Below are 12,126 nucleotides of genomic sequence, written 5' to 3' on the forward strand. Positions count from 1 at the left end.
CCTTTCCCCATAGCACAGAAGCAACACCAAGGGAGAACAAGATCGATGAGCAGGGGCAGACAAAAGAGGAAAGGTTCAGGAGGGGAGCAGCAAGGGCCCACCCTGAAAAGGATGTGGGAGAGAACGATTCGCTGATTGTGAATCTTTCTAAGAAAGTTCTGAATAAGTATGAGGAAGATGTCCTCAATAAGGGTCTAAGTTTTATACCCACTAGTAGGGGTAATGTTGCTGACTCTATTATTGATATCAAAATGTTTGTAAGGAACGTCCAGTTGAAACTTGAGTTTGGTAATACCCCTGAGCGACAGGACACTAGCAGGTTTAGAAGCAACAGTGTGTACATCCCCCAACTACATCCGTTGTTGGATGTTTATTCTAAGATCACAGAGAATGACATCTATAGTCATTTTGAGAATACAAGGAATGTCAAACATAAACAGAACTTAAGTTTTAATCACAGGGTAGCACTTAAGGACCTGAGACATGATACTACTCTTGTTATAAGACCAGCTGACAAAGGAGGACCTATTGTCCTGATGGATTCGTTGGACTATAATAGAAGGATGGGAATACTTTTAGGAGAGACCTCCTCATACCTGAAGATAGGGTTGGATATGGTTAAAGAGAAAACCCTACAGGTTCACTATATGCTTGATGAGCTGTTAGCTTCTGGTAGTATTATGAAGGAACTGTATGATTATTTTAGAGTGATTAATCCCCTGATCCCTATTATACAAGGACTTCCCAAGGTCCATAAGTCGACCAGTGATCCACCCATGAGGCCAATAGTAGCTGGACAAGGTTGGGTGACTGAACCCTTCTCCATTTTCATTGAATATCATCTAAGGCCACTAGTTAACAAAAATAAGTTCATACTTAGAGACAGCAAGCAGTTCCTGTTGGATCTATATGACTATATGAAAAAATTAGAGGATGATGCACACTATATCTTGGTAACACTAGACGTTGTGAGCCTTTTCACTATGATCCCCAATGATTTAGGTGTACAACATATACAAGAGTACCTTAAGAATCATTCTGGTTTTACAAATGTGAAAATAGACTTTATTGCTCTCCTTCTAGAAACAGTTTTGCTGAATAACGTTTTTATGTTTGGAGATGACATCTTCTTACAGAAGGATGGCGTGGCTATGGGCACGTCGTGTGCCAATAGCTACGCCAACCTTGTCATGGCACAATGGGAAGAGACATTCCTATTTAACACACTACAGTTTCAGGAACATGTTGGTTTCTACCGTAGGTTCGTAGATGACCTTTTCTTTATTTGGAAGGGAGACAGAGAAGAGTTGTTGATTTTTGTTGAATGCATGAATAATTCAACTGAGTTTCTTAGGTTTACTTTAAACTACTCAGCAGAACATATTTCATATCTGGATGTGAGCATCAATAGGCTCAGTAATGGGCTGCTCAACACTAATGTACACAGGAAGTTATGTTTCAGGAACACCATTCTACACAGGGATAGTATGCACCCCAAGTATGTGTTTGACAATGTGATGAAGGGCCAGATAATGAGGGCTTCTAGGTTGAATCCTACTAATGAAGGATATGCAGACGAATTAAAAGGTCTGAAGGCTAGATTTTTGAAAAGAGGTTATAATGAAAATACCTTTGAGTGTACTGCAGTTGATGTTGAAAGCCTCAGGAATACCAGAGCAAAACCATACTACTCTGAGCCTTTACCCCCTTTAGTATTGGACAACTGCTCGAACTCCACTAAGAGCAGAGTTTCTATGTTCTATACTAAGGATTCGGTGGGTCTGAAACAAATCTTGGAGAGGCATTGGGATCTACTGATGTTAGACCATGACATAAAGGAGATAGTGGGGTTATGCCCAAGTATCTCTTATAAGAATCAACCCAATCTAAAGAGAATTTTGTGCAAACCTAGGAGCAATCTAGAGATAGAGCCACCTAACACACAGTTGATGAACACCACACCGTGTGGTAGCTGCAACCAGTGCATGTTTATTAATGAGACAGTGAGCTTTATCCATCCTACGACTCAACGGTTATAATTTTCATACTAAAACCTCATGTGGAAGCTCCAATATTGTCTACATGGCGACCTGTGTAGCATGTCAAGCGTTCTATGTTGGTAAAACCAACAGGTCACTCAGAGAACGCATTAGGGAGCACATTTACCACATTAGGACAGCATCGATGGTTAATGCCCTGGCCAAACATCAGAAAGAGAGAGGGCTTAACCATTCGCTTACATTCTTTGTCATCCAGAAGATCACACCGAATAAAAGGGGAGGTGATATTGTTAACTTCACCCTGGAGAATGAGATGAAATGGATCATTAGATTGAGGGCTGAGATGTATCCAGGACTCAATGATAAAGTACAGGTCAGACCCTTCCTTCGAAAAAGGAGATTATTTGTTCCCAAACAATAAGATTTGTAGTACACCTCAACAGTGTGTTCACATCTGTCATCTACTTTGTACTCCCTCAGTACGTATCCTACACTCTCTCTCTTGCAAAAGAGATCATTAGCACCTTTATTGTAGGCATTATTGAACACCGGTGAGTGTTCATACCCATCCTGTGCTCTGTACCTTAGCTCAGTGCACCCTTAGTTTCCTCTCCTATTCCTTCCACTGGATTCGTATCTCCATGTTCATACCCGTTCTGCACTCTGTACCTCAGCTCAGTGCAACCACTGTTTCCTTTCTTATCTCTTCCACTGGATCCACACCTCCATGTCTTTCCTATCCCTTTCTTTCCCCCCCCTTTCCCACACCATGTCTCCCTCCGTTTGCACCATTCCTCTTCCATTCACTTGTACCCCTCATGGTCCATTTCCACTTTCCCGTCCCTCTTTTCTGTTTCCCCCTTCTCCCTTCATGTCTTTGTCATGCCCTTTCCCATCCTCTCTTTCCTGATTCACCCCATACACTATCCACTCCTTGCCACACCATCCCATTCCCTCACATAGACCAGTCAGAGCCGTGGCAGAGTTTTTTTCATTCATTTGTCCTTCTTCCTTGTCCGGACAATGGGTTTACCACATCCAGGAATTTGATGCATAGTTAGACGTGGTATTACAGTGTTTGACATTTTCGTTGCCGGTATACGATATGTCCAAGTGTTATAAGTGCGAAGTTAAGCAGACTTTAGACATATCATTATCTGCAGCGCATGTGCACACCAACATTTAGCGTATACAGAGCATGTAGGCTGTATTAGTTTCAATGGGAACGGATGTATATATTTTTTACATTCCGCTCCAGCTCTAGTCTGCCCTATTTCAGTCTTTTAGAAGCAGTACATTTGGATGCTTCATGCATACCTCCAGGAGATCTTTCATGTATCAACTGCCTGCTTTCTGGGTAAGATTGTTTAGTACGAGGTATTCAAAATATTTTCATTAAATATTTTCATTCTTTATTGTTTATTATTTTTGTTTTTACTTTATTGATTATTCATTAGATATGAGACATCAAAACAGTTATGCTTATGCACACAGTTTTACATTTTTCAGTTTGAAGTGGATCCTTACCACAGTATCTGATTTCAAATGCTCTATTCCAGAGCGATGCCCCTTTAAGTTTGAACTGACGACACAGTCAGGAACTACGTGGTTCAGTATTTTGATAGCGTAGCCGTGGATAAGCATAAGCAGCAGCATTACTAGTTGCGTTTTAATGATGTTTCACGTTTTTGAGGATTAAATTATTATAGAGCAGTAAGTACAACCTGCTTTCTTGCACACATGTCTAGCGTTTTAAGCGTAGGTTAGTTCTAATATGAAAATAGTGTGTTTATATATTCTTATGCAGCTATATTGAAGTGTTCTGTCACAATGTTTATCTGTTGTTCTAACGTGAAAAGGAACATGTAGCTTGTTTTAGAATGTTTTTATTCAGGATTTAATGTATTTATTTTCTTAAAGTACTGTGTTTCTATTAATGGAATGTTGCTCAGTTGGTATCCGTGTTTACCGTTTGGTTGTTTACGAAGCGGATTGCTTTGTACGTATGCTTTGTGTATAAGATCAAATGCCATGTGTTTTAGTGTTTGAATATGTGCAATGAGGTTTTTAACCAATGGGGTGAGGGGACATGTTTTAAATGTAACTGTTTGAGTTTTGATTATTGTGTAACAGTCTGAAGAAGCCGCATGGCGAAAGCGCTCACTGTGATTAAAGGATTTACTGCTCCACATTGCTAGAGTTAGCGTGGTGATTTCTACTTGGAAGTTTGGAATTTTTTGCCAGTTTAATAGTGTTTTCAGTGGAAGGTTTCCTTTCACTATACCATCTGGTTTGTGCATACCATTTCAAGTTTTGGTTTGTGGCCGCCTGACACCAGCACCTGCTGCTATTTAGATTTTCTTAATAGGTTCATAGGTGTTTACTAGGCTAATGACCATGAGGGCCTTTTTAAGTCTGGCCATCCACCCCAAATCTCTGACAAGCTATGATACCTTTGATAACTGTAAGCATAGGCCTGGGAGATGAACACTTTACAGGTTGCCTGTGTCCATTTGAGACATAGGTACGAAAGAAGGGTTGAATTTCTAGTTTCCCATCCAATTGTCCAAGTTGCTCTTGAATTGGGTTAGGGAGGAACTCTGCTTCACATGGATGGGGAGCCTGCTCCATAGACAGGGTAGTCTCTGGGATACATACCTATCTCTCCAGCAGGTCCTATTTATATCACAGGTAAGGTTTACGTCTTTAGAATGGGTAAACCTTGTGCTGTTTGTTTTGTGGATATGCAGGAGGTCCATCAGAGTAGGATCTGATAATGCCCTGTATGCCAGGCATATGTCTCCTCTCAAAAGCCTGTAGGAGACAGAATACAGGGATAGGGCCTTGAGGCAGTCTGCAAAGGACATTTTACTTATGCTCTGTATTCTTTTAGTGAGGAACCTCTGTGAAAATTCCAGTTGTTGGATATGCCTGGTTAGGAACATACCAAAGGGGGCATTGTATTCAATGACAGGTCTGATGAATGCTGAATACAGTGGAACAATGACTTACTTGAACTTAGATGCCATACCTTTGTTTATAAGTTGCCCAACATAGATTGATTTCCTCACCACAGTAGACACATGATGGTCAAAGGCTAGATTACTATCTTTGTGTGTCCAAAAGTCCCTGACTACTGGGTCAACTCTAAGGGGTGTGTTGTCAAAGTAATAGTTACCAGGGATGGATGACTTCCGAAAGGATACTATTATGCATTTCTTGGCATTTAGTTTTATTCAATGGCTCTGAAACCAGTTGTTTGTCTGTGTCAGCCCCTCCTGGAGAACATTTGTGTCACTGTGAGATTCAATGACAGCTCCTAATTTGCAATCATCTGCAAATTTAGTCAGCCAGGGACCACTGGCGGCCTTGACTTCTGAGAAGTAAATGCCAAAAAGCAACAGTTCAAGGACTGATCCCTGAGGGACTCCACTTGTGACTGGCCTCTTTATAGAGATGGACTCCCCAGTTCTAACTTCCTGGGTCTTGTCTGTGAGCTAGTTGGCTATCCACCAGGTAACATACAAGTTTGTACTTAACCTCCTGAGTTTGTAAACAATGCCCAAGTGGAGTATTGTGTCAAATACCTTGCCAAGGTCAAGGTAGGAAGTTTGAATGATTTTGCCCTCATCCATTACTTTGATGACCTTCTCAAAAAAGTCCACCAGGTTGAGTAGGCATGATCTGCCCTTGACGAAACCAAACTGGGTTGGGTCCAGTGTCTGGAGGTTTACTATAACTCTGTTGATCATCTCCATGATAATTCTTTACATGGCTTTACATATAAGACTAGTGAGACCTATGGGTCTGTAGTTTCCAGAGTCTGTAGATGGTCCATCTTTCTGCAGGGGGAAGACTGTTGCCTTTCTCAATTCATAAGCCAAGAAGCCTGTTTAGAAGCTACAGTTAAATAGTAATTCCAGAGGCCCTGATTGCTCATGTTTCATGCTATTTAGAAGGCATCTTGGGATATTGCTTGGGCCCATTGATGCAGTGTTCTTGGTCTTTGGCAGAGCATTAAGAACCTCTTCCCTAGTGATAGTAGGGGGAGTTAAATTTGATGATATTTCCTGAGGGAAGATTGAGGGGAGAGAGGGGTAAAGTTGGAGCTGAATTTATCAGTCAGAAGGTTTTCTATATCTTGTGGCTCAGTATAGGTGGCTCCATTTACAATGAGCTCGGCACACAATTGTGTATTGCCGTTGAGGTTGTGGACATAGCTAAATAATGCTTTGTATTTGTCCTTGGCTTGGGAGGCCAAACGTACCTTAAATATGGCTTTGGTATAGTTTATTTGTCTTCTGAGTTGTTTGTTTAGTTTGATGAGAGTGCTTTTATCCTGCCGGGTGCTGCACCTCCTAATTTTTGCCATGATTTTCTTCCTCCTGTTATACAGTGTATTGATTTTGTGATTCCAGCAGGTTGCTTGTTTTTTGACTTAGTTCTGTACTTCTTCCTTGTTGTACAGCTGCCTCTATGCAGCTATTTAAATGCTTGTAAAGGGTTTCTGTGAACAGTTTTGCATAGGCAGCAGTGTTCTCAGAGTTTATGGGGGCTTGAAATTTTGCCAGGTTTTCCCTTAACCGCAGGAGGTTAGCCTTAGAATAGTTCCTGAATACTCCAGGTTTAGCTGGGAGTCCAGGTTTTAGTTTTACTTCAAAGGAGACCATTTTTGTAGTCTGACCTTACCAGGGAAGGCATTGCAATAGAGGGTATGCAGCACTCTCCCATATTAGTGAGTACCAGATCCAGTATGGTTGCACCCCAGGTTGGTGTATTGGCTATCTGGTCCAGGGGTTTGTGTTTACAAAATACAGGAGTCTCTGTGCATGTACATTTGGTGTCATATAGGATTATTACAATCCTGTTTTTTTCTCAGCTATTATTGGTTTATTCAACTGTAGCTAGAATCTGGAACAGTGGTGACTTTCCTAGCCTTTTTGTCTGCATCATGTGTCAAACCATGACTTTTTGTTACTCCTGTCAGAGGTCAGTGAAGCATCTCCTATGGTTGGTACATAATTCCCTTTTGCATATCTCTAGAGACATGCCTGCTTTGTCTTGTCTTTATGTTTAAGCCCTGCGAATGTATGTTGGAAAATAACTGTGTTTAGTACCACAGACATATATAAACAATTTTGTACCTCTTGTAATACTAATTAAACCTGCTGCTGATTCCAGTTTACCTTGAATGTTTTATCTTAAAACAATAACAAAAAATGTGAATTCAGTCAAAACAGCTTTTGCCAAAAGAGAAACTCATGCAACTGGGAATTTACAATTGCATATTTCCTGCCTCCTTGGCAACAATGCTGTTTTAAAAATTTTGGTCTGTGACCATGTTAAGTGGCGTATTTTAATATTCTGTTTTTTTTAAATCACAAAAATTAACATTTATGCATAGAGAATGTTCCAGTAAAATGCTAATGTAAAACATATAACCAACTTGTTGATTATTTTCATATCAACAAATGCAGTCTATAAAAATTATGTTTTACCCAGAAATCTGTATAATCTTAGTGTCATCCTTATTGGAAAAACAACAAATAATTCTCAAGATAGCATGTTCTGCAGTGTCCAGGGTCCCTGGATACCCCCAAAACACTCATTTTTCTTTATTGCATCTTTCAGAACTGACAAAACATATGCTTCACTGTGTAATACTTATAAACGTTACATTTTTACATATTGCAGATGCATAATAATTACGGAAAACAAATGTTGAATGTACCTTGATCGCTGTTACCAATAACTTAACAGTCCTGTGTGCATGCATTTTTGCAATTAAGTTTTGTGGTTCAAATCCCATTAAAGGACATTAACTTGTGCAAACAACTTATATTTTCATGAAGCCTTCACCATTAAAAAATGCTATATAAAATAAAACTCAAATAAATTGGTATAAACTTTAGATTCTTTCTCTCAATATATGGGGTGGGGGCACAAGGTCCTGTATGTCTGTGTGCATCTATGTGTGCGTGGTTATATACTCATACATGCATTTCATAATCTACTCTTGTACAAATCAGCATACATTTTTTATAGTAAATACCATGTAACAGTCTTGTCAAAGCATTTAAACACATTAACTTTTTTCAGTGCCAGGCAACATACATTTTCCTGGGTGTGAGAACCACGATAAAATATCTTTTTCATTCTGCAATAGACGTCATGTCATTAAAACAACAGTAGAACATTGTACTGAATTATCCTCACTAACCATTTGCCCCTCATCTCCTTTTTACCTTAAAGGAAAATGATATATGAAGCTGAGAACCTACAATTGGATGTGTTTGTTAGTTTTAATATTTACTTTCTACAATGACAACTCTGAAAAATATATCACGGTCATTTATTTCTGTAATATATCTCATTCTCTTATCCACCAAACATCCATAGTCACAATCTCAGCTGAACTTCCTTCTTGCTCATTCGTAAACCCAATATGTAGCCTTATTACTGCTCCATTAGTCTTCCTAATACTACCTAAACCTTGTTAACACCTCCTAATAAGATCTTCTTCGGCACTAACCCATAAAGCTTTGATATACACATATAGTGCCAATAAAAAGTTTACACACCCCTGTTAAAATGCCAGATTTTTGTGATATAAAAACATGAGACCACAATAAATCATTTTAAGACTTTTCCCACCTTTAATGTGACCTATAACCTGTACAATTCAATTGAAAAACAAACAAATCTGTTAGGGGAAAAATATAAAAAATAAAAAAAGTACAATAAGCTGGTTGCATAAGTGTGCACACCCTTAAACTAATACTTTGTTGAAGCACCTTTTGATTTAATTACAGCATTCAGTCTTCTTGGGTAGGAGTCTATCAGCATGGCACATCTTGACTTGGCAATATTTGCCCGCTCTTCCTTGCAAAAGCACTCCACATATGTCAGATTGCAAGGGCATCTCTTGTGCACAGCCCTCTTCAGGTCACCCCACAGATTTTCTGTTGGATTTAGGTCTGGGCTCTGGCTGGGCAATTCCAAAACTTTAATTTTCTTCTAGTGAAGCCATTCTTTTGTTGATTTGGATGTATGCTTGGGATCATTGTCGTGTTGAAAGGTGAAATTCTTTTTTCATATTCAGCTTTCTAGCAGACTCCTGATGGTTTTGGGCCAAAAGTGACTGGTATTTGGAACTGTTCATAATTCCATCCACCTTGACTTAAGCCCCAGTTCCAGCTGAAAAAAAAGCAACCCCAAAGCATGATACTACCACCACCATGCTTCACCATGGGGGATGGTGTTCTTTTGGTGATGCGAAGTGTTTTTGTGCCAAACGTACCTTTTGGAATTGTGGCCAAAAAGTTCAACCTTGGTCTCATCAGACCATAACACATTTTCCCACATGCTTTTGGGAGACTTGATGTATTGTTTTGCAAATTTAAGCCAGGCCTAAATGTTTTTCTGTTTAAGAAAAAGCTTCCATCTTGCAACCCTACCCTATAGCCCAGACATATGTAGAATACGGGAGATTGTTGTCACATGTTGTACACAACCAGTGCTTGCCAGAAATTCCTGCAGCTCCGTCAGTGTTGCTGTAGGTCTCCTGGCAGTCTCCCTGACCAGTTTTTGTCTTGTCTTTTCATCAGTCTTGGAGGGACATCCAGTTCTTTGCAACGTCACTGTTGTCCCATATTTTCTCCACTTTTTGATGACTGTCTTGCCTATGTTCCTTGGTATATCCAGTGCTGTGGAAATTATTTTGTACCCTTCTCCTGACTTATACCTTTCAACAATGAGATCCCTTTGATGCTTTGTATGCTCTCTGTGAACCATAGCTTTTGCTGTAGCAGGCAACTGAGTACGTTAGGAAAATCCTACTACGACAGATGAACTTTATTTGGGGTTAATCAGAGTCTCTTTAATTGATGGCAGGTGTGTACCCAAGAAGACTGAATGCTGTAATTAAATCAAAAGGTGCTTCAACAAAGTATTAGTTTATTTTTTATATTTTTCCTCTAACAGATTTGTTTGTTTTTCAATTAAATTGTACAGGTTATAGGTCACATTAAAGGTATGAAAAGTTTTGAAATGATTTATTATGGTCTCATTTTTTTATATCACAAAAATCTGGCATTTTAACAGGGGCATGTAAACTATTTATATCCACTGTATCTACCATGCTCTCTGTAAAGCATAGCATTTCTCTAACTCTTTTGTTAGCTCTGCTCTCCCTTGTCCTGTACTTTTCCTCATACCATACCTACCATGTCACATATTGCCCCTCTCCAACTCTTCCCATTATAACAAATTATCATCATAGTATGACCCCTTTACAGATCACCCCACATCTTTTTGTCCCTTCTCCAACATTACTTTTCTCCATTAAGTACTGTCACACATACAATACTACCAAAAATCTGTACTTATACAATAGATTACTTTCCAAGCTAAAATTTCTTATCCTGCACTCACTTACTCACATCAAACTACTGTCTGACATCCATCCTAACCCAGGTCCTGCAACCTCTGCTCACTATAACCCATCCCTCCACTACCCACAAATAGCAACTTTCACTCTACACCCACACTACCTCTAAAAAAATCCACTTCAGACCTTCTTAACATAAATTTCAACCTTAGAAGCCTCCTTAATAAAATCCAGGAATTTCATGAAGCCATTGCCCTATACTCCCTAGACATAGCCATTATAACAGAAACCTGGCTTAAGTCCCATATTAAATCTGAAGAAATACTCCCTAAAAGATATAGTATCATCAGAGAAGACAGATTATGTAAACATGGGGATTCACTTTATAATCCCGAAATCCTGAAATACCGAATCTCAGAATTTCGAGACCATAAAGCCGAAAGCTCTAAATACCGAAATCCCAAAAGTGCGAATTTTGAAATTGCGAATCCTGCACTAACCAGAAACCACACACATACACACACACCTTCCTCCCACACACAAACCTGCAATACATACAAGCAGGGGGGCAAGCCCCCCCTGCACCTCCTAGTGGGGGCTGTGCCCCCACACCCCCCTACTTAAATATGCTAACTCCAGGGTCACACTACACAGACAAACACATGAAAACACCACCACACACCTACATTCCCCTTGCACACACACACACACACACACACACACACACACACACACACACACACACACACACACACACACACACACACACACACATATCACAGTCACAACACACACTGACACACACTAAAGCCCCTAATCAACACCCTTAAATATACATACTTAACTGAACTTCCATTCAAACACCGCAACACCAGAAGTGCTACTTCAACATCTCCGAACATTGGGATTTTGAAATTTGCTCTTCTGGAGTTTTCAGTATTTAGAGCTTTCGGCTTTATGATCTCGGGATTCTGAAATTCGGTATTTCAGAATTTCGAGATTACAAAGTGCTCCCAAACATAGTGGGGGCACTGCTATTATGTTCAAAGATAACCTTAAGGTAGTTCAGCTTAACTCCATCTTACCCAATCTGCCTAAGGCAGAAACTATAACTGCTAGACTGGACTTAAACAAAATCCATTATCATTATAGCTATCTACCTCCTCCCTGCTAATAACTTCCAAAATACTGAAAACATCCTAGAATGGGCCTCCTTTAACTTTAATCAGGAAATGATAATACTTGGTGACTTTAACCTTGACTGGCTCACTTGCTCCTCTAATTCTCCAGCAAACTTTACAAATCTGTATAACTTTCAACAGAACATACTCTACCCAACACGTATTGGCAGGCACACAAATAGACATTCCACCCTTGATTGTGTTCTAACAAATAAAGTTAATATTAAATATGAAGCTGGTCGTCTACCTGACACATTAAGTGATCTTTTCCCAGCATATCCAATAAGAAAAAAATTCAGATAATTGTAGTAATATCACATTCAGCTATATTCGGAACAAAAAAACAATTTTCCCCATCTATTTTTAATTCTATCCTAAAACAACATAACTGGGCAACTCTGAAAACCTTACAACTGGACCTTGCAGTGCAATATTTTAACTATATTTTTCTACAAACATCAAATGAGCCCCACTTAGGAAAATTCGTGCAAAAAGCAAAATACTAATCTGGTTAGCAAAAGAAACTCTACTGCTACTCAAGGAAAGAGAAAGAGCT

The 12,126-nt window shown here is 39.5% G+C and overlaps 1 protein-coding gene across 1 annotated transcript in view; it reads left to right on the forward strand.

Annotated features, from left to right (window-relative positions):
* The first annotated feature begins 251 nt into the window (after positions 1 to 251).
* The window catches only part of LOC122804031 (chromodomain-helicase-DNA-binding protein 4-like), a 198,978-nt gene continuing 187,103 nt past the window's right edge, over positions 252 to 12,126 (forward strand). The window contains exon 1 of the mRNA XM_044073708.1: positions 252 to 1,143. Within this exon, the coding sequence (XP_043929643.1) occupies positions 252 to 1,143 (892 nt within the window). The remainder of the gene's footprint in view (positions 1,144 to 12,126) is intronic.

This window comes from Protopterus annectens, chromosome 6.part0 (assembly GCF_019279795.1).
Source record: "Protopterus annectens isolate FY-2018-M chromosome 6.part0, PAN1.0, whole genome shotgun sequence".
Classification (NCBI taxonomy): domain Eukaryota; kingdom Metazoa; phylum Chordata; order Ceratodontiformes; family Protopteridae; genus Protopterus; species Protopterus annectens.